Source organism: Liolophura sinensis, chromosome 1 (assembly GCF_032854445.1).
Source record: "Liolophura sinensis isolate JHLJ2023 chromosome 1, CUHK_Ljap_v2, whole genome shotgun sequence".
NCBI lineage: Eukaryota > Metazoa > Mollusca > Polyplacophora > Chitonida > Chitonidae > Liolophura > Liolophura sinensis.
The window spans coordinates 29,149,816-29,173,843 of NC_088295.1; the positions used below are offsets into that span (position 1 = coordinate 29,149,816).

Here is a 24,028-nt window from a genome sequence, read left to right on the forward strand (position 1 = left end):
TAATGTCTGTAGCAAAATCTTTTAAGATAATGTTTTCGGATATATTTACAGTTACAAGTATATAATAACCACAAGTATAAAGTAAATCGAGTGACATTTGTCTTGTTATGCAATCTTGTGGTGAATGGGCCACAAATTCTCTGTCAGTGAGAAATCAGAAAAGTTGCGGGAACAACGTCCTTAAGCGCACAACATCTAGCACTATGTGTTTTTCATATATTTTCGGGTTTCAGGCCGCAGAAAGGGGTGTAGATATCATTTCAAATTGCGATGGAGTAATGCCTGATGGTAAACAGTAGTGCACATGTTGGAAGGTCGAGACTATACCACATCGACTGTCGAATATCAGTCTGGCCCGAAATGCGATGCTATACACTGCATTGGTGATTTTCTTGTCATTAGAAGAGTGAGTGGCTGGGTAAAACGAGAGGTATAATGCAGTCATACAACTAATAGTTAAGACGTTCTAATTAGACAGTGCATGTTTGGCAATAGCCGTAGGCCTGTGGGTAGTGTAAATAATGAACTATGAATTATTCCGACTGGAAATGAATGACAGTAATATCACTTGGAATAACATTGTTGTCTTCTTAGGGACACCCCAGTTAACCTTTACATGAAATTACATTCTTATTACCTGTAAATAGTAATTAATTATTCATTTCTTATTGATAACCTTTTTAACTTAATGTGCAAGCACCATGAATACATTAAATGACTATGAGACGTACTTAATTAAGATTTACTGGTTCAAGATTTCTGTCCTGTAAGTCTGTAAACTTTACTACTGATGGATCCACATAACTTCTGTGAACATATCAACACACTGTCGGACAGCTGTCAGAGTGACAAACACATTGAAATTCTGATTTTGGAATTTGTTTTTTGTTCTGTCTATTTTCATCTGCTCTTGGATTTTGTATGGCTATATTTTATCATTTCAGATATGTCACTGAAATAATTATTGTAATTTGCCGCTTTACTGTAAGAATGGGAAAGCGTAAGCAGTCATCTCCGCACAAGACAACAGAAGAGAAGAGGAAGTGCCTGACATGGAGCATGGTGGAAGGGCGGTTAGAGACTGGCTCTATGACGCTAATCCCAGACAATGATCCATCTTTACTTCAGGAGATATCAGAGGCTGAGAGAAATGACCGAGCTACAGATCCTCAAAAATGTACCTCACAAACCAACTCAAATGCTGTACCAAGTTTTATCAGCGAACAGCTGATGGTAGCATTTGATGACAATCTGAAAACCTGCTTATTTTGCTTTGGTATACGCAGTGAACCTGGTTTTGAGTCACACGAATGGAATGCACAGATAGGAAAATTCACTGTGCAGCTCATTCCACATGAACAATGGCCCAATCTTCTACAAACTGGTTGCCAAAATGTCCAGAATGTTGGCTTTATGTGAATGACAAAAAAGGACAATGTATGCTCTATTTTGAACTGACTGGAAGTGAAGAAAATAGACCAGAGAGTGAATCTCCAATAGATACACAGCCTAACACTATGTTCTTTTTCTGTGACACAAGTTTACCTGTGGAGAGCTTAGAAACACTGCAGATTAGCGATTGTTTCAGCCTGTTATGTCAGATTTCAACTCCGAGACATTGAGAGCTGAAATTACAATCCACATCACAGCTCGAGCTCTTAAAGTTTTAAGTTACCCCAGTGAATTCAAGAAACCCCAGAGAGATGAATGTGCCATACAGACTGTAATGGAAGAGTTCTATTGCATTTCTATTCCAAGTATGTTTGAGAAAATGTTTTAAGCGTTTGAATATCTTCTGGTGTACGCATTTTTATTTTGTTTACTGAAAGGTATGATATTGAACATGTTGAAGACAGAGCTTCCGTTCACAATGAGATCGAACAGCATAAAAATGTGAGTTTTTAATATAGTGGGGGCCTCTGTGGCTCAGTAGGTTAGCGCACTAGTGCAGCGTAATGACCCAGAAGCCTCTCACCAATGCGGTCGCTGTGAGTTCAAGTCCAGCTCATGCTGGCTTCCTCTCCGTGGGAAGGTCTTTCAGCAACCTGCGGATGGTCCTGGGTTTCCCCCGGGTTTAAAAATGGCTTCAAAGTACAATTTTCTTAAGGCCCAGCAGTCGTTCCAGAAATTAAGTAGCTTGCAGCAGTGATGTCAACGAGGATCTCTGTTTATAAAGAACTGTGGGGGACAGACTAAATTTGTCCGGTCGAATTGGGGCAGAGGTTTGGGGAACAGACTGAATAGGGGCAGATGGAGGGGTGCAGACAGGCGCTAAGGTGGCCCGAAGAAGTGATGCAGTCTGTGCACGTCACCTTGGCAACACTGTAGCAACAGGATTCACTGGGCTCGGGGTGTTCATCGACATAATTTCTGAAATATCCGAACTTTGACGGAAAATATGTATAATATAGAGAGGTAATTAACAGGTATAAAAATACCCACAAAGTGAAATTTTTTAAACCAAAATTCTGGGGGACAATTTTCTTCATTTGGCATTGAAATATAATCTTTGTTTTAGAGTTCCTTTTAATGTACCCTTGAAGTCTCCTAGCTATATACCTGCTAGTGTGATTTCCCCTGGATTGCTCTCTCACTCTTGACTCTCCCCTTAGCATTGGAAATGCTCACATAAAGTAACACGGTTACACCTTGGGGGACATATAGATTCCTGTATGCTTTATACAGCATGTGTTTAGTTTGAATTGTCTCTGAGCTTTAATGCTGTAAATTTATCTTTGATGTTTCATATTGATAGGCTATAAGGGAACTGTTAGAACATCCTGGCATGATGTTGAACGGTTGTACTCTAGTATCAAGAGTTCCCATCAGTCCAGGGACCATTCTCTTCACTTGGAAGTTCAACATGCCAACCTAAAACCCAGCCTTCGGCCATACCAGAGATCTGCTGTACAGTGGATGCTGGAAAGAGAAGGGTTTATAAACCACAGTCAAGGCATGGAGGAAAGTAAGTCTAAAAACAAAGTATTTGAGAATACTAAAAAGAACATGTTCCTTTGCAGCTCCATGTATAGAACTTTCTAGTCTAAAAATGATTCCTCTCACAAAATACTGTTTGTTAACTTTTCCCTGTATTGAGTTCCTGATAAAAGGCTATTAAGTTTGCTTGCTGGATCTGGTACAATGATATTTCTGTTGCCTAAGTGTTATTTAAAGACTTCTGTTTTCTTTTCAGAATCTGTACCAGATAAATTACATCAACTTTTCCAGGAGATACAGACTTTGGACAACCAGACCTTGTACTACAACTGCTTCACAGGATGGTATATGAATTGCTGCTGCTATTCCAATTGATTTGGTTTATCTTTCAACGAGCTGTGACAGTTTTTTGGTGGATAATAGCTGTGAATGAAGATATGAACCCATTTGTTGTGTATTCTTTATCAAAGTATATTTCTAACATCTTTATAACTAGGGTTTTGAACCCTGCTGGAGGGGATATTTTTTGGGGCTGGGCAAAGTAATCACATTTGGTTCATACCTGTTAATCAGTATTCCTGAGAATGTTGTTTGCATTTTGTGCTTCAGAATTTGTAAGTGTGTTAAGCCTGTCTGATGTCTAGATATTTAGAGAAATACGCTTTTTGGTGGTGGGTGGGGGGGGGGGAGACATCTGACATGCTTTTTTAGCCAGTATACATGTAATTGTAAGGGGAACTTAGTTCTCTTTTCTCACATGGTGGGTCTCTCTAATGAACAACATATACATGTATACATCTTTACTTTACCTGAAAAAAAAGGCATAGAGAAATGTAATTTTCTGCTTTCAGCATGGCAACTACTCGGTCCTAAAACTCAGAAGAAATTTATTTTTCAGCCTTGTAGAGGAGAAGCCCCTGTGTGTTAAACCTTTACCTGGAGGGATCTTGGCTGATGAGATGGGATTGGGGAAGACGGTGGAGGTGTTAGCGTGTATGTTAGGTCACCCACGCCAGAGTCTCCCTCCTCCAGAAGCCCTGCCTGTGGTGGAGATTATACAGGTATATTGAACAGTCCACTACTGTACCTGTTAGGAGAAGTGAGAACTTTAACAGCCAGATAACCAAATATTTGCCACGTGTGAATTGTATTTGTCTTGAAAAGCTAGTATTAATTACTGCAGTCATATGAGAGCAGGATCTGTGTGGAATTTTGCACTTAGTAAGATGTTGGATTACTTCATTTTGATAACATGGCTGATCATTTTTGACTAGTATATCACAAACCTTTACCAAAGCCTACTTTCTAAGCTCATTACATCTCTTGTCAACTAAAAATTATAATCAAAGATTCATTTTGTGTTGCGTTGTAAGTACATTAGAAACCGATGTTTGTAATTTTATTTCTCATTGAGGTTGCTGTGTATTTAGTTACGCTTCTCATGGCCTTTACCAGTAATTTATAATTTGCCAATTTTTCCTAGACTGGTTGAAACTATAAATGGGTTGTCAAAGGTAGGGCAATGCAATATTCAACTTCTGTAATCTGATTCCCAAAACAGCTTTTTTCTAGTTTTGCCAAATATCCCTGAAAGCGTTTAGAACAGAGGTGCCTGTTGGCTCATTAAGGAATTACAGAAAGTAGTTTCGTATTGCTATGAGAACAATTTCATGCCAGTAATCATTTTGTTCAGGATGATGAAGACATCAGTAATGAAAGTGATAGGCAGATGAAGAAGACTTTGGTGAAAGATGAAGAAAATGTGGTTGCTGATGCGAGCAATGTCTCTGATGGCCCATCTGTGTTGACAGAGGAAACAGATGTTAGTAAGGACATAGACTCTAGTAGCGCTGAAACTGTAGTAGATGCGGAAAGCATACTTGAGAATGATTCTACAGTGTTACAAAGTGATACATGTGAGGATGAGAAGGAAAGCAAGGTGATAGAGAAGGCAGTAGTAAGTGAGGAAAGGTGTGTTAGAGAGGATGAAGCTGTCTGTCCTAAAACAAACTGGTCAGCTGACTTATGTGGTGATGGCAACATAAATAGTGGTGATAGCAACATAAATAGTGGTGATAGCAACATAAATAGTGGTGATAGCAACATGAGAGATTTAACCACAACTAGCTCAGCTGATATAACAACAGGAGCTTCAGAAAATACGATATTCTGTGAGAAGGCAGAAAAACCAGACTGTTCAGGTGATTCAAAAGTTTGGAAGGAAAAACAACCTGTGGAATTGACGAACAGTAAAGTCACAGAAGAAGTGTTGCTCTCAGAGACCGAAGAGAAGGTTTATATAGAAACTGTCCCAACCCAAGGGCAAAGGTCAAGTGATGTAGCCACTGATGATTCTCTAGAAAAATCCACTAGCAGTGCAGAAATTTCTGTGGAGAAAACCGATAAAACAAAGAAATCCAAGCGTGGGAAAAAGCCACGGCGGGTGTTTGGTGAGCTGGTGCCTGTTCATACACTAGATCCCTCTCCTAATGGGTTTTTCAGTGACAAACCTATTGGACGTAAAGAGTATTTTGAGTGTATTTGTGGGAGTAAAGAGGCTGGCTTCAGTTACCAGGAGAGTATGAAAGTCCAGTGCACCCAGTGCGGGTTGTGGCAGCACTCTTCCTGTGTGAACTATGACCTCACAGATCCGTACCGTGGACCCTACCTGTGTCCCCACTGCCATGTGGTTGCTGTGAGTTCACTTTGTTTTCTGTTGTTTATAGCCAGTGGCAAAAAGATTTTAATTTTATTTCCCTGATAGACAACTGTATTTTTTCTGCACAATTGTGCCTTTTTGATTTTGCGTTCTAGTGAGTGTGGATATTGTATGTATTTATTTTCAGTTGAAAGATCCAGTACATTTTCCTTTTGTCTGTATATCCTATATCATCAGTAGGTTATTTTAAATGGGTAATTTCATGGAAGTATAAAATAGATTTTTACCTCTGTGGTAATGAGGGAAAGCGAAGAATTACCTTTCTCAGTTTTCAGTGTCAAAAACTGCATTTTTCAGTTTTCATTGGGCAAATGTTTATAAAGTATGTGGATGGTAAGATATACATTTATGTTTGTATTCTGAAGCTTTGTTTACTTTGGAATTTTTGTTTCTTTTAAATGTTTTGGGGACATGTATGCTTTGTGTAAAGGATGAATATGTGTGAAGTTGTCTCCCTTTGTCCTTATAGGCCCCTATTCCATCAGGAGCGACACTGATTGTCTCCCCGAACTCCATCTGTCATCAGTGGGTGGAGGAGATTACTAAACACATCAAGGAGAAGTCAGTTAAAGTGTTTGTAAGTATGATTTAACTTTTGACAACATCTCTTTAAATTTGTTCAAAGTGTTGTAATTGCTTGTTTGCATAGTTTTTTTAGGTTGTAATTGGCCTTGAAAAGGTTAACCAAACACTGCAGCTGTTGGTTTGAATCCAAATGTACATATAGTAAATTGCTATTTGAATTTTCGATACAGCACCTAACTTATTTTAACACGTGATCAGCTCAGTGCAAAAGCATGGAGCATGGTCCATATTCAGTCAGTCAGAAGATGAACAAATGCATCAGACCTGTGGACACGATGCACTTCACACTGGTTGACCAGAGTTTACCCCTGATTTAGCACATCTGTAATAATACATTTATAACTATCAGTGTTCATGGTTCCTTTTTAGGTGTACACTGGTGTGACCAAATTGAAATTTATTCAGCCCAGAACCTTGGCAAGCTATGACATTGTCATAACCACATATGAAACACTTAGGAAGGAGATAGACTTTGTTGATCTGCCACATAGTAATAGTAGGTATATCTTTAATTTCTGTAATTCTTCAACCTTTTTTACATGTTTGCAAGGTGTTCTTGCAAGCATATTCTGATATTCTTACATAAATTGCACTGAAAATAGCTGTGTCATATGCGAAAAGGTTGAGGAAAAAGGGTAGCATGTTTCAGGTTTTTAAGTTAACATTGTTGTCATGTAGTGAACATTGTGTTAAAGTCCAAAATAAGTAGAAAATGGAATTCATAATCTCAGCAATATAACAGTTTTGTTTTGTTTTCAACAAAATGAAAAGATGTGAAGGTGTTGAAACCTCTGAAAAATAAAGGTTTTCAACTGTGTCTAAGCACACCTGATGCAACTCTGTGATCTTGTTGTTAACCAGGTGAGGCAGGCAGGAGATTCCGTCACCCCAAGAGGTTTATGGCCATCCCTAGCCCTCTTATTGCTGTCCAGTGGTGGAGGGTAAATTCTCATGTCTTTCTTAATTATACATGTATTTATTATCCTGATTTGTGTAGACTGCAAATGCTTTTACTTTTCACTCCTTGTTGGTTTATTAACATAAGGTCTCAAAATGGGGTATGTGGTTAATCTTTGTCAACAGACTCCAAGGCATGAATATAACATCATTTGTGATTTAGAGGCAAAAGTTAACAAAACAATGTGCAATGAATTTTTATGCAATCAAACATAAAATCAAAGGCATGTTTTTACAGTCAAAATACATGTCATAGGATAGAAGGTAAAGCTTACATATCCCAGTAGGATGTCATCCTACCGTCCACACAAACTTCACATCACCTGTCCTTTCTAAGGTCAACAGAACTCTCAAAATCAGGCAGGATGAAGATTGTAACTCTGCCAGGGGTGAAACTTTAGGCCATTTACCATATATTTAATACGGATTGAACTTAAATGTGTGAAATCTTGGGCATGGTTTTAAGGTAGTTTGCAGTGTTGATTTCCTGTGGTATTCAAACAGCAGTCACAGTGTTTATGTTTTGTTATAGATATGTTTGGACGAGGCTCAGATGGTGGAAGGTGTGACCACAAGAGTATGTATCTGGCATACTGATTTCTGAATGTTATGGAAAGATTAAAGATTTGTGAATTGACAATACTATCTATACACTTAAGGAAATATTCAGTTCAGTATAATATAACTAAAGACGAACAGCACAGAGAGTAAAACCAGAGCAGCGATGACAGTGTGATAGCTGGTAAGTGGTCACGCATGAAATATGGCCTCTTGTTAAATTATCTCAGTCACTGTTTTATTCTAATTGTTCATGTAAATGCATGAATAGTACATGTACATGTAGCAGTTTACATGCTCCCGCACTCACAAATAATGATCAATCATAAAGTTTTTCATGTTTTTGTCTTTTCAAATACACATATAATTAACTTTCAGTACATGTGTACCACAAGGTATGGATGTTTATTGTAATTTTGAGTAGTATTATTACATAGTATGCTGTAAAGACAAAAATAGTGTTGACATCTGGTTTGTGTTTATGTATTAGACAGCTGAGATGGCATTACGGCTGAGTGCTGTAAACAGATGGTGTGTTACCGGCACCCCAGTACAGAAGGGCATACAAGGTGAGATGTAAACGCAGTTGTTCATTGTTTGAGGTAGTGATCGTGTTAAAGGCTGTTATCTTTCTAAAAGTTGCACTATCTCTGTATAGCCATCAATTAGAAACTCATGAGAGTTTGTGTTCCTTTTAAGGATTTTGAGTGAATGGATTCTCTCTGGATTGCCACTGCTATCCAGGCTCTCATTAATAACCATTGCCTCTGTCGTAAACATAACGTTACACAAACACCTAACTAAATAGGAATTTGGTCCCTCCTTCTGTGTGGTCAGCAATAATGTGGTTTTTATTCAGTGTACTGAGGCCACTGTGGCCAAGTGGTTTGCATGATAGCTCAGCAGAATGACTGTGAAGCTTCTCACTAGTGTGGTCGTTGTGAGTTCAAGCCCACCTCATGCTGGCTTCCTCTCCAGTCTTATGTGGTAAGGTCCACCAGCAGCTAACTCGTCCTATAGTTGAAATATTCTTGAGTACCGTATAATCAAAAACCATTCAGATAAAATAATCAGATGATTTGTTTAGTTTATTAAGTTGGCTGTTAACTGTTATATTTATTGGCAACATTTTGTTGACAGATCTGTTTGGTCTGCTGGTGTTCCTGGGTGAAGACCCCTGCTGGGTGAGGGGCTGGTGGAATAAACTGCTGTACGAACCCCTCAAGCATGGCATCCATGAACCTCTGTATGAGGTCATGGGCAAGGTCATGTGGAGGACAGCCAAGAAAGATGTCATAGATCAGGTCAGGACCCATTACTGCTCTGAATTCAATTGATTTGTTCTGCTTGTAGTAACACTGCTTACATTATCTTAGTGTCTCCTTGTAGAAGGCCACTTTCAATGCCCGAATTAAAACAGAGCTAAAAAATATAAGAGGGATGCGACATATTTTGTACTCCTGTGGGGTGGCGTTAGTGTGAGTCATTACATTGACCCATCATTGTGTCAGACTTTACTGAGGCATGTCTCTATTTTGGAATTTACTAGTGTAATAATAAGAAATTGCTTCATAAAATATCCCTTCTTGTCATAATTTGCTTTGACATTACAGTTATGTTTGTAATTTCAGATTCAGCTACCTGGTCAGTCAGAACATGTGAAATGGCTGACATTTTCCCCAGTGGAGGATCATTTCTACAGGCGTCAATACCACACCTGTATGAGAGAAGCTGCTAGGGTAAGAAAACCATCCATTAAAACTAGGTGATGATGAGTTGGTTTGTACATAAGCGTCACTGGAAATGTTCTTCTTGTGGATCACTCCTGTATGAGAGAAGCTGCTAGGGTAAGAAAACCATCCATTAAAACTAGGTGATGATGAGTTGGTTTGTACATAAGTGTCACTGGAAATGTTCTTCTTGTGGATCACTCCTGTATGAGAGAAGCTGCTAGGGTAAGAAAACCATCCATTAAAACTAGGTGATGATGAGTTGGTTTGTACATAAGCGTCACTGGAAATGTTCTTCTTGTGGATCACTCCTGTATGAGAGAAGCTGCTAGGGTAAGAAAACCATCCATTAAAACTAGGTGATGATGAGTTGGTTTGTACATAAGCGTCACTGGAAATGTTCTTCTTGTGGATCACTCCTGTATGAGAGAAGCTGCTAGGGTAAGAAAACCATCCATTAAAACTAGGTGATGATGGTTTACTTACAGGTGTTGTCTTTGGACATGTCCTTCTTGAAATCTTTTCTGACAGATTTTTGACATTGTGAGATTACCTCATGATTTTACATTAACCACTGGTTTGCTTTCCCTGGTAAAGGGATATATGAATGACAGAGTGATGAGTGTTTATTCTTAATTATGTGATGAGCTTTTTATACCTAGCTTTTGACCCAGGAATCTGGTATAACTTTTCTGTTTATGTTTTCAGACTCTTCTCCGGCGTACAGATGCAGGAACCAAGCTTACCAGTCTAGACAGACAAACACTGAATTCTGTGAGTGCAATGAACTGTGGCCTTATTCCAGTACTATTTGTATTTTTTAGGCAGTGTGTGAACGGGTATTAACCCCCAGGCTGCAAACCAACTCTCAACTATTTCTCAGATATTTTGACAGGATACTTGTCAGTTACTGAGTGTCAGACCACACCAGTTTAACTAGTTGTTTTACCAGCAGAATAAATCTCATCTCAGTATTGGGGGAGGGTATAAAAAAAATGAAACCATAGAAATCATCTTGTGGGAAATGTGGACTGCCCTATTTGCACAATGGGAAATCTTTGAAAAACAGGAAAATCGTAAAATATTGTGATCCGTCAAAATAAAACGGTGGATTTTCAGATTTATTTTTTTTCAGATATAGGATTTTTTTTCACGTTAGCTCAATTGTAAAACACAAAAAAAAATTGGTGTCGCCTGAAGGAGAGTGGTTTGTTCAGATCACACTCAGCGTAAACCTGACCATAGTAATGTGTCGCCAGAAGGAGAGTGGTTGGCTCGGATCACACTCAGCATAAACCTGACCAGCGTAATGTGTCGCCAGAAGGAGAGTGGTTGACTCGGATCACACTCAGCATAAACCTGACCATAGTAATGTGTCGCCAGAAGGAGAGTGGTTGGCTCGGATCACACTCAGCATAAACCTGACCAGCGTAATGTGTCGCCAGAAGGAGAGTGGTTGACTCGGATCACACTCAGCATAAACCTGACAAGCGTAATGTGTCACCTGAAGGAGAGTGGTTGGCTCGGATCACACTCAGCGTAAACCTGACCATAGTAATGTGTCACCTGAAGGAGAGTGGTTGGCTCGGATCACACTCAGCATAAACCTGACCATAGTAATGTGTCGCCTGAAGGAGAGTGGTTGGCTCGGATCACACTCAGCGTAAACCTGACCAGCGTAATGTGTCGCTTGAAGGAGAGTGGTTGGCTCGGATCACACTCAGCGTAAACCTGACCAGCGTAATGTGTCACCTGAAGGAGAGTGGTTGGCTCGGATCACACTCAGCGTAAACCTGACCAGCGTAATGTGTCACCAGAAGGAGAGTGGTTGACTCAGATCACACTCAGTGTAAACCTGACCAGCGTAATGTGTCACCTGAAGGAGAGTGGTTGGCTCGGATCACACTCAACATAAACCTGACCAGCGTAATGTGTCGCCAGAAGGAGAGTGGTTTGCTCAAATTGCACTCAGCATAAACCTGATAAGCGTAATCCTTGATTATGGCATTTAACGCTGATCAAATAAATACGTAGATTTACTGTTCTTTAAAATCTCCTGAAGGATATACTGGTTATTTACAGGGCTTTTCTGACAGGAACATTGTAAAATGAGGACTTATTGCTGTTTATGTATAAAGATGCTCAAATTAAAGCCACTTTGTCCAATTTTTCAGATCCTGTATCCTCTGCTGAGTTTACGACAGGCCTGCTGTCATCCACAGGCTGTTAGAGGAGCTTTCTTACCACTGCAGAAATCGTAAGTTCTCTTTTGGAATTGTTTGCCATTAACATTTTCTCATACATGTACTGTCCTGTTTAGAGTGCTTGAAAGGCTTTATTTTACATGTATGAAGGCCTGTTGTGGATTAGGGAATATATGAACACAGTTAATTTGCAAATTCCTAGTTGCTATTCCTCCAAGACCATACAATAATGTAGAGGTAACTTGTCAGTAAAACCAGCTGAATCTCATGTGCTGTAAACAGAATGAAGAATTTCCTGTATCCTAATTGCCTAACTGTCACACTCCACCAATCTTTCAACTCCCATGATGCATGTATCAACATATTGGAGTAAAAAAAGTTGTGCTTTTGTTCAATATAGTTTACTTCTAACTGTTTTTCTCTCAGCACCATGACTATGGAGGAATTGCTGGAGTCTCTGACTAAGAAGGCCACTCTGGAATGTGAGGAGGCTCACAGGCAACTTGTGGCTGCTCTCAACGGACTGGCAGGCCTAGATATACTCAAGGGCAAGGTCAGTCACTCATACATGTGACTGGCAATATAAGGAAAGGTGTACTTAAATATGCAGCTCTGATAAGAGTGTCAATTGATATTTTGAAGTAGTTGAACTAGTAGTTATCTTATATAGTGTACACACCATCTCAAATAAAAGAAGACATTAAATTAATCTTATACTAAGAAAAGACCTGAATAAAAAAAATTCTAAAAAAGTACTGGTTGGTGATTATCAGTAGGCTTGTACTGTGACATGGTGTTACAACACTGTAGGTATGTAAGCGTTGGGACCAGTATGAGCACATTGATGTGATATGACGAAAAGGATGTTGATAGCAATGTTAACTACCAAACTATCTGACAAATGGAGCCGCCCCATGTGTTTTCAGTATGTTGATGCTGTAGAGAATTACCGTGAAGTTTTCCGCTCAATTGATGAACACAAGGGTCAGTTCAGGACTGATGACCTACAACAGCTCCACGCCCTACACAACCTGAGGGAGGTGTTGAAACTGAAGCCAGCAGGAGTGTCCCCCACACTGAGAGATGACCTACTGGGTATACAGGTACAGTGATGAACATGTTCGATTTTTACTGAGTGTACCAGCAGAGTGATAGGCTTCTAATTGACTTGGGCTAGTCACCATGGATATTCTGTCTGCTAGAAAGGAAAGTACTGCTGTGTTTAAATTGGTATGCAATATTTTGGTTGTATTTCAAAGCAAAGTGCACTTGTCACCAAACTTTTAGGCAGATTAAGTAATTTTTTTCATAAGAATTTTGGTATAGGATGCAATCTTGGTTTTGATGACACTAGGTGACATTCTAGGCTTCTCATTGTATTGAAATGTAGCATTCTTGTAGATAGCTAGATCTGTGGGATGTGTTATGAAATATACAATAAGACAATATCTTGAACATGAATTCTTCTGAAGGCTCAATAATGACATCATTATGATTAAACTGACAATTTTATTTAAATTTAATTTACATGTATTTAAATGTTGTTGAATGTTGAAGTTGCTTGGTGTATAATTTTCTAAATGATTACCGAATACATGTGTGTTGTAGGCTGAGGAGCTGAGAGAGAAATATATGGTGAAGGTCGGGGCCAAGGTCAGCCAGAGAGAGGAGACTTTACACCCTGTACAGGACAACCTCAGGGAGCTGCGCAGAGAGGTGGGCGCCACTCACAATGTCTACCTAGCTTCATACCTCAGTTTGAACAAGACTGATGGTTTTGGCAAGACACCTGTTTTATATATTGAAACTGAATATTCATTGGGATTAATAAAAGCGAAGATTCCGTACTGAAAAATAATCAGTTCTGTTTGGGAATATTGATTTGCTTATTTATTTAATTTGTGTTTTACAGCATACTCAAGAATGTTTCAGTTATATGATGAGGGCCAGCAATATGGTGAGGGGAAACCGTACGAAGTGTTCCTCACTGATAACCTGGTTTTACTTTCAGTTTTCTGGTGGCAGTGGGTGGTGGATAGACCTGTTACAGTGGGTCACCTACATCCACCAGGATGAACCTCTACTGCTGAAGGTACAGGAACATCTCCGGGAGACTGTCAACCCTGAAATGCCATCTATTGCCAATAGGTAAATTGCCCGTGCTAACAGTCATCAGTTGTACAATTACACTCTTTTACACGCTTTCATTAACTATGCTAATGTATGTTTTGCATAAGTTAAATGAAATATATCTAGTAAATTATCTCTTCGAGAATGGAAATACTTTACTTGGAAAAACAATGTTTGCGAAAAAAAAAAAAATGAGGCTATTTATTGTTAATTCACCTAGGTGGTACCCTTGTAGTGTCAGCAAATTAAGAATTGAAAGGCTGAAATTATCTCCACATGGCAAATTTTTCTTTTTGTCTCAATTGAGATTTTGTCAAAATACTCCAACAAAGATTGATACATGTGTATCTATATGGGGTGGGCATAAAAAAATGTGTCGTACTTTGACACTCAATATCTCCGAAACCCTCTTACTTCAGCTTCTAAAAATTTACCCACTTGAAAGCCATTATGCCCTAAGTATACAGACCAAATTTCAATTTCATCCTTTAAGATTTCTGTTCATGGGACCAAAATCAAAATAGATTCAAAAACGCATGTTCCGGACATTTCAGAATGATGTTCTACCTTGTTTTATTTGAAAAGGTGATCAATTGGTCCTCCATCTTCTGGGTAGACAGCGCGCAAACGTTTCTTCCATGAACGAATCTCCTTGAGAGTAATTTTTGTCCAGCAGTCCTTGATGCATGTCACAAAGGTGCAGCGCACGCTTTGCTCATGACACCTGACTGGTGATGCAATGTGGGTCACCGGAACGTGCGTTTTTGAGGCTATGTTTTCATTTTAACCCTGTGTACAGAATACTCAAGCTATGACCTTGAAAATTGGTCAGTATATTAACAGAATCATGCCATTTGAATGTCTAAAGTTTGAAAGGGTTTGGATAAAGGATAATGCAGCAGTGTAGCATCAAAGTACGGCCCATTTTTTATGCCCACTTGATATAAAGCAATTTTAGTATCGTAAGTAGTATGTAAATTGGGAGGAAGCTGTTAGTTTGAGATTATCTTGTCAGATGATTTAATTGGTTTGTCGACTGTGGTGATTATGTACTATATGATGATGTGACTGAGTTCCAAGTGGCTTACTTACAACAGTATTTTAGTTGAACAATGAGTTTAGCTGTTTGTTACATATAAATTTTAAATGTTGTGACATAATTATGTCGTGTTTTGTCGGCTTTGTGGGGATCTATTCTCACGTTGTTAAAATGTTACTTGTACGCCCCAGGTTCCGTGACTTGAGAGGTTTGCAGTACATTTTACATGGACAGCTTAAGGATCTACAGACAAGCCATGACAAGTTGATAGCAGCCATACAGAGGCTGAGGAAGAAACCGTCTCAGGCTGTGATAGATCAGACTGCTGAATGCTGCCTCAGACCACAGGATAAAGTCCTCAAAACGTCAGTACATGATTCACTACTCATCTTTTCTTCAGTACTTTGTTCTCTACTCATCTTTTATTCAGTACTTTGTTCTCTACTTATCTTTCATTCAGCACTTGGTTCTGTGCTGTTCTGTTTAATAAAAAATAAAAAATACAATAATATAAAAATAATAATTTAGACTTTAATGGAGTCACCAGATATATGGGAAGAAAGTGATTTCAGACTGTCAGTGGGTGTTTGTGCCATTTAAGTCATGTAACTTTTCTGCCTGTACATGTTGAAACTCCTAGTATGAAATAAGTAATGTTCCCAGACTTGTATGTGTCATCTGGATGTAATGATATGTACTGACATTGTGACACAACTGTCTTGTTTTCCACAGATGTCCATATTGTAAGGCAGATGAGCTCTTCTCAGAATATGAATCCAAGTTATTCTCCATCTCAGAGAAGTAAGTGTAGAACATAGATGTAGATTGTTAGCACTTGATCTTTCAAACCTGCAGATCACATGAAAACCTTTTGTATCATTGGTAAAGCACATCAAAACAGACACTTTGTAAAATGCTGTTATATCTGTTCTGGAGTTTAATTCAACAGGTAATGTTTCATCTCTCATTTGCTTTGTATTTTGATTTCATTTGATTTGTTTGATGTTTTTATGCCGTACTCAAGAATATTTCACTTATACAACGGCAGCCAGAATTATAGTGGGAGGAAATGCATTGTATTTTAAGGTATTGTCCACACTTGACACTTTGCATCTCTACCTTTAATAAATCCAAACCGCTGTTGACTGAAGCAGGTATATTTTCACCACGGAGCTTCACTTCACTGTGCTCAATAACGTACAGTTTCACGTTATAAACAAGTTGTTCTCTACCGCAGAGTGTATATTCTCCCATACACTTCCATGGTTCTCTGCTGAAAAGTGGCAGTTTTGAACATACGCTTCAGTGGCTGCCTGTGAAGGATGAGCATTTTTGTCATACTGTTCATTGTTACCTGTATAGGGGTGTGTTTGCTGATGAGGATGACACAGGCCTGGCCCAGGTGAATACCAAGCGTCAGGGGAACTGGTCGGACAGTGAACTGGAGAAAACACTCAAAACTATCCTCGCCTTTGTCAAGATGTTCAAAGGTAGTCATATTGTATGACCGATAATTAGCTTTTACACAGTGTTGACTATCTTTCAGCCATTCAACATGAGTTTATTAAACAAAATTCTCAATTTGCAACAATTTTTCTGTTTAACAAATCTAACCCAATAATGCACATAGCAAATAAGCTTGCTGATGAAACTTATTTAACCTCATGGATACAGCTATCAAGTATTGGTGACCATTCATCATGTCAGTCATCAGTGAGTTTTAGTGTGCTATGTTGCATATTTACAGCTGATGATGATATGATCGCCTATGGAACTACACATATCAAACTGTTTGAAGCTCTGAAGAAGGAATTCAAGGTGAGGTCAAGAAATATAGAAAGCTTGGGGTATAAAGTCATGTGTTGTGTTGGAAGCCAATACATAAATGTAATGTGGTGCTTTTTTTGTGCAAAAATTAGTGAAATAAAATTAATTCTTGTCAGATTTTTTATTTTCCCCAAAATTTCTAATGCTATGTTTTTGAAATATATTTGAAATATATTTGGAAAAATGACATAAAAGATGTGTTTTTATGGTCAATTTACTGGAAGATCTTACTGAATATTGGTAATAAACTTATCTTAATGTAAATGGCCACCTTTACGTGTTACGGCATGTGTTTTCTGTTTGTAGGCTTTGCGTGGTGTGTGGCTAGCCCTCCATGAAATGATCTCTAATATTGATGAGTTAAGTATGGCTACCACCAGGCTACGCTGCAGGCTGCCCGAGGAACCGAAAACTGACCCCCCACAGAGAAATGTTATAGAGCCGTCAGAGGTAGGCAGGTCACGTTAACTATGATACTGTATACTGGTTGAAAAACTCCCTGTACGTCTGTGTTAGTTCAGTTAGCTAAAACATTGTCCCAACTATTGCTGGTTCAGCCCCAGGATTATCATATATACCCTCTGAAGTATGGGGTTTTACTCCTGGCACTTAGCTCTTCTTAGCCCATAAACTTGACTGCTCTCGTACATGTACAAGTGCACCTTGGTATTGGTTAAATAACTAAGCAAGTATTATGTTTTCTACATCACTTCTTCTGTCAGACGTATATATAAACTTCTAGGAATACAGCGTTGACTGATAAACCCTGTAAATTTACTGAAAAACAAATCTACTGATACTAGCAAATAAATTGGAATGACTTGTCATTGGCCAGACTGACCACCACAGAATGAGGCTGTTGTCCGACAGAAACCGTTGGACAAAATGAACTGAGAAAGAAACTTGGTCAGCTGCTCTACTTGAAGAACCTGGCTAAGGTAAGACATAAAATATAATAAATACATGTACATGCATGAATGTCTGTGTTGAAATATTTCTGAATATAAATTTCTTAAGAATAGGAAAGTGGTAATTGATTGGGCATGATTTCATAAAGCTTGTGCTTCTGAAATAGGAAGAATGAAAAGTGAAATATTGTAGAAACGTTTCAGTATATTTTTTATCGATTCATAATTTCAAGTAATGAAACATAGTTTATCTTTATAAATTGTATCAGGATTGTCCGTGCTATGCCAAAACCATGAGTTATTTACTTTAATACTTAGCATCTTATTTTTGCAGAACCAGGATGAGGTGGATGGGGGTTCAAATCCTGAACCCTGCCCTGTGTGTCAAAGAGAGCTGGGAGAGGAGGTTAGCAGCAACACATTTACTGATTTATTTTCCTCTTGGGCTTCATTCAAAAACTGAACCAACCAGTCATTTTCAGTATACCCAAATTTATGTCTTACGATGGCTTGCATTTGTATGCAGGTGTTTATTGTATTGTCAGAAAAAAAATGCAAGAAACAAATCACACAACATCCAGCCAGAAGTAGTGTGAACTGAAGTCAGTGATGTTATTGTTATGTTACAGTGGAGTGTACTACAGTGTGGACACTGTTACTGCCTGGACTGTAATCAGGATAATGGTAGACCAGTACAGTTTTGGGGGTAGACTTAAGTCTCTGAGGTGTGCCATGTGTAGACAGCTGACCCGACACACGGACATCTCTAATGTCAGCACTAAGGCCTGCTCAAATCTGGAGGAAGGAGAGGAGGCCATCACTGTCAAGGTAGGAGAGTACAGAATAAATTCTGATAATGTATATTATCATGCTGTATTAAGAAATAACTGAGACACAGAAAGGTGGTTTAGGCAAAAAGGTAAGCTTATTTGTATCCACAGTGGCCTAATGATAATTTATTATGTTTTGTGTGAGCCTACCAGATCAGGCAGGTGACAATTACTTGTAATAGTTTCTGCATGTAGTCCTATTCATATGAAAGGCATAGGTCAGTCAAAAAGGAGGCAGAAGCTGTACCCACCGGAATACCTTTACAATGTTGATATATGGTTTCTCACAATTTCACATAGATGTTATATATGAGAAACTGAAGAAATCATCAAACAATGGCTTGTAAAGAATATCAGCAAAGTATGTGTAGGAGACTAAGACTAGTTTATAGGGTACTAACCCCAAGTCTTACATTGATATCAATAAGTGTACTTGTGGCATTTAAATGAAATGGCACGATTTTATAACACAGGTAGAGTCTTGGGTTCATTTTGCCATGCTTACTTGGTTGTCTCTAATAGCCTAGAGGAACATAAAAGTCTATATCTCAGAGGCCCAGGATTTTTTTTTTTTTTTGACATAAACTTGACTTGTACAGGTATCATTAAAGACGCCTACAGTTCTGCTATCCACTTATTATTTACTGTGCCTGTTAAAGGGAAGTCACTCTACCAAGGTGGAAGCTGTAGTGAGAGCGCTCAAACAAATCTACACCAATGATCCCTCAGCAAAATCATTAGTCTTCTCAACAGTAAGTATCCTGATAGTTTTGGGGAAAACGAGAACCAAATAGGTGCTGGTAAAGCGATCATAGGCATTGATTGTAACTTCCATGGCAACATATGTTAAGAAGCATATGTTGCCGTGGTAGTTACAATCAATAAAATAGCCATGAATGGTTGTATGCAATCTTGTTGTGTTACAATTTGTGGATTGTCTGGCTTCAGAGGTAAAAGTAGTAGAATTCTTCCGTGCATTTTCATGGAGAAATATAGCCAGTCATATTTAGGCGCATAAAACTGTGCTCAGTCTCTTCAATTTTCTACATATCAAATTCAGTTAGTCAAACAAGGATAGCACAAATGTTATATCATACAGTGAATAGAATTCATCAAATTGCTCAGTGTGAACCTGGCTTATGAAATAACAGGTGTCCTATTTTTATTTCATGTCATGGAATTTGGAGAGTTGATACAACAAAATCAAGCTTATACATGTGTCAGGGTGCTCTTACTTCTGTAGGACAAACAAGTTTCTTTTTTCATTTGAGTACATGTATATGTATAGCTACATGTATTGTACATATTAATGTCATATGTCATTGACAAAATTGTAAAGCAAAGTTTATTTTTTATTTTAGTGGACAGATGTACTGGATAAAATCAGCCAGGCTCTCCTGGAGAATGACATAGCACACAGATATCTGCATGGGTGCCGAAAGTTCCAGGTCTGTAGAATTTGTGGGATTTATCGATCTGCATCATCCGTTGGGACCTCCGTGGTTCAGTTGGTTAGCGCGCTAGCACAGCGTAATGAGCCAGGAACCTCTCACCAATGCGGTTGCTGTGAGTTCAAGTCAAGCTCATGCTGGCTTCCTCTCCGGCCATATGTGGGAAGTTCTGTCAGCAACCTGCAGATGGTCGTGGGTTTCCTCCCAGGCTGTGCCCGTTTTCTTCCCACCATAATGCTGGCCACCATCATATAAGTGAAATATTCTAGAGTATGGCATAAAACATCAATCAAATAAATAAATCAACTGCCTGTCTGCCCCATTATGTGATAAATTAATTCACTGTTCCATTATTTACATTATACATTTTTGACATTTACAATTTTTAAGCTGCTCTTAGACCTAAATTTTTGTCAGTGAAGTTAGCCTAGTGCAAAAGCTAGACTAGAAAGTCAGTTTTGTGTGGCATAAATAAATTGATGTCATAGAAAGTGTTCTTAGTAGAACTACATGCAAGTCATAATGGTTCAGTACTAAGGTCTCTCAGTTTGTGTTCCAGATGAAAGGGAAAACCTCAATGATGGCTGAATATTATGGTCTAGACCACATTTACTTTAGGTGTTTTAGTGATCTTATAATCGTGTTCCTTTATGAGATACGCTTGAATGATCACATCCAAATGACACAACTGTGAAAGATTTTGTGCTCAAATATGCTGTCTATTTCTGATTCAGGACAACCTGCAAACCTTCCGACATGACCGTACAATTCGTGCTCTGCTCCTGCCTGTCCACTCAGGAGCTAATGGACTGAACCTGATTGAGGCCACTCATGTGTTACTGGTTGAGCCTATTCTAAACCTGGGCGAGGAGCAGCAGGCCATTGGCAGAGTCCATCGTATTGGACAGACAAGGTATCCTAGTCAGCAGCAGCCTGTGTAAAAGACCACTTTGTACATACAGTTTACCTGGCTGTCTTGTTTGTAACAATTTTGCACCCATAATTCTAATTACCTTCGTATCAGGGGAAAATTCTTCAGTATGGGGTATGACACAGGTCACGGGAAATTTTTTGAGTGTTGTTTTAGAGAGATTTAAGTAGTAGATTTTTTTATATCTCTTGAGAATGGGATACCGACGGAAGCCCGAAGTTGGACGTATTTCAGTGATGCTGGATGTTCGACTGCATCATCAACAGCTTGACGTCACAGTGGGTAGACCAACTACATCACTGATGAAACCACAGAACGCAACATGTTTCACATCGCACGACTAAAGACTTGTGAAGCGCAAGTCATGATTCACACTAGCGCCAGTTTTTGTGAGAGGAAAATCTGCCATTAGTTGATATCCCAAAGAATGAGCGATGGTACCTCTCACATTTCCAGATTCCTTCTTGTGAACCCTCATCAGTCCTTATGATGGATTGGTTCCAAATTCTCAAAATGCAATGATATAAATCTATAACTTGTATCTCCAAGCCCAATTTGATTCTGACCATATTTGGCTACTATACTTGATGAGTGCTTTACACACTATTTCTGTTTTTAGACAAAAGACCATTTAATAAACCATAGTTATGTTGTAAGTGCCATTGAAAGCCAAACATTAATAAGTAATTTAAACTTAGCATGTTAGCACATGATTAGCACAGCATAATGAGCCAGGATCCTCTCACCAATACGATCGCTGTGATTTCAAGTTCAGCTCATGCTGGTTACTTAGATCGTGTGTGTGACGGCCTGTCTGCAACTAGGGGATGGTCATGGGTTTCCCTGAGCTTTTCCTGGTTTCCTTCCACCATAATGTTGGCCGTCTATAAGTGAAATATTCCTGAATATGTCACATTAAATAAATTTAACAAACTTGCTCGTTGTAGACCTATTAAGGTGGTTCGCTTCTTGGTGCGTGGGACAATAGAAGAAAAGATGTACTCAATGTTCAAGACAATGTCCCGTGATCACGATGACTGGGAGGAGAATTCTATTACGGTTGGTGATGTTATAACGCTGCTGAAAGAGAATGAAGAACCTGACAGTAACAATGACAACAACAACAGTACTATTCCACTGAGTAGTGATCAGCAGTCTGGTTGTGCAAGTGCTAACTCTGAGGACTGTGAAGGTGAGATGCCAGGGATGTCTGCTGTGACAACATACGCAGAGCCAACACCTAGTACAAGCCAGCACTTCCACCAGTCGCAACAGCCATTGTCTGGAGAGGATGTTGTAGAAATCAACACTGAGTCTGTTGTTGACAGTGACAACACTACAGCAGGTGAAGGAGAGCCTAGTGGGGATTCTGTTGCATTTAACACATGTCAAGGGGAGACAACTGAGGGACCTCTTGACAAGAAAAAACCTAGTCTCGACCCAGAACTGTTCACATAACAACACATTTTCAGCCTTGTCAAACCCAAGGTCATGTTGTTGTTGTTGTTTTTGTTTATGAGGAAAACAAAAATGCCGCAAAGTAAGAAAATGTACAAAACCTTGTGTGTCCTCTTCGCACAGTTTATGTACTGTATATTTGTGCTGACAGCTTTGTCTAATGCATTTTCATACTGTGATAAGTGCATCTGTTATTGTAATGGTATTTATTTTTTGTATTTAGACTATTAGTCAAAATTCACAAAACAGGAAATTTGAAATGAATATTGGAGAAAATAAATATTTTTAATTGGGAACTTTTTTCACCTTAACTAATTCAAGCGAAAGCTGTGTAATCTAATGGTCATTCTGCCACCAATTTGCAGGCAAACTGGAAACATAGACTTCAGTACTCATTTATTGCAATGAAGCAGTTGTCAATCCTGCTTGGACCTGAATTACCATGAAGTGTGAGAATAGGTAGTGGTGATGATACCACTTACCTGAGGTTTGATGGGTCATTGTTTAAATGATTAAATAAACTCTGTTAAGTAAGGGTTATAGCCGTTCGTAGGAGGTGTTAGATTGGGGTGTATACGAGAACAGTTACATCACAGGCCAACGGGCTTTAGCTCCTAGGTATATTATGTTATTGCTAACAGGTGAGATCAAACTCCAGAGGCGAATGATAATAACCTACTTACAGAAAGATGCTGCTGTTTGCCCACCAATGCTTCATTTTACATACCGGTATTGTTCAGTTTCTGCCGATAGTTATTAGGGTATGCATTATTATGACTAATGAACTCAATTTCTTGAGTAGAAGTGTTATTTAGTAGAGTGTGGCTTTGTCAGACATGTAGTCTACTGCATGCAAAGCTATCAGTTTAGACTGGATCCAGTAACAATTATAGTACATGTATTTGTACGAGATGTTTATCAGAAAATGTGCAAGTCTGTACTTGACCCCTTGGTGCTGTATACAACACAACAACCAAGCCATTAATATAACCCTCAGAACACAAAGTGTATGAAAAACACGTAGGATATGAAGAACACATAGGGTATAAAGAATACATAGGATATGAAGAACACATAAGATATAAAGAATACATAGGATATGAAGACCACAAAGAATACATAGGATATGAAGAACACATAGGATATAAAGAACACATAGGATATGAAGAACACATAGGATATGAAGAACACATAGGATATAAAGAATACATAGGATATAAAGAATACATAGAATATGAAGAACACATAGGATATGAAGAACACATAGGATATAAAGAATACATAGGATATGAAGAACACATGGGATATGAAGAACACATAGGATATGAAGAACACATAGGATATAAAGAATACATAGGATATGAAGAACACATAGGATATAAAGAATACATAGGATATGAAGAACACATGGGATATGAAGAATACATAGGAACATCAAGACTACACAAATAAGTTCTTCGAAATTCTGTCTTCTTGTCTTGCAAGGTAATGGCATTGACTAGAGCATGCAGAACCTTTAAGATATGCTGTCCAACTCGAACTAATTAAGACACAAAACAAGCCTTTTTGTGGGCAACCTACAATTATTTTGTAATTTTTTGGCCACAGCAGTTTTACCATACACAAGCGATGGGAGGTGTATGACATCTGTATACCCTCGCATATAGCAAGGTATACATTGCTTATCACTGCTGCATCCAGAATGGCAGTATGCAAAATGAGGCATTCGCAGGCAAAAACAGTGCAAGTATGTACATGTAACTC

At 38.7% G+C, this 24,028-nt stretch overlaps 1 protein-coding gene across 1 annotated transcript; it reads left to right on the forward strand.

Annotated features, from left to right (window-relative positions):
- Positions 1 to 2,627: 2,627 nt before the first annotated feature.
- LOC135461789 (E3 ubiquitin-protein ligase SHPRH-like) lies at positions 2,628 to 23,825 on the forward strand. The gene is given in 31 exon segments (XM_064739020.1): positions 2,628 to 2,965; positions 3,194 to 3,281; positions 3,836 to 3,998; positions 4,631 to 5,632; positions 6,126 to 6,233; positions 6,611 to 6,737; positions 7,103 to 7,182; positions 7,731 to 7,775; positions 8,247 to 8,325; positions 8,897 to 9,060; positions 9,388 to 9,495; positions 10,195 to 10,260; positions 11,661 to 11,743; positions 12,117 to 12,243; positions 12,617 to 12,793; positions 13,299 to 13,406; positions 13,702 to 13,838; positions 15,051 to 15,224; positions 15,592 to 15,660; positions 16,222 to 16,349; positions 16,607 to 16,677; positions 16,993 to 17,136; positions 17,522 to 17,557; positions 17,559 to 17,624; positions 17,929 to 18,000; positions 18,224 to 18,265; positions 18,267 to 18,422; positions 19,084 to 19,176; positions 19,786 to 19,872; positions 20,610 to 20,788; positions 21,754 to 23,825. Coding segments are annotated over 31 exon segments (4,539 nt in total). The 5' UTR covers positions 2,628 to 2,916; the 3' UTR covers positions 22,265 to 23,825.
- Positions 23,826 to 24,028: the final 203 nt, after the last annotated feature.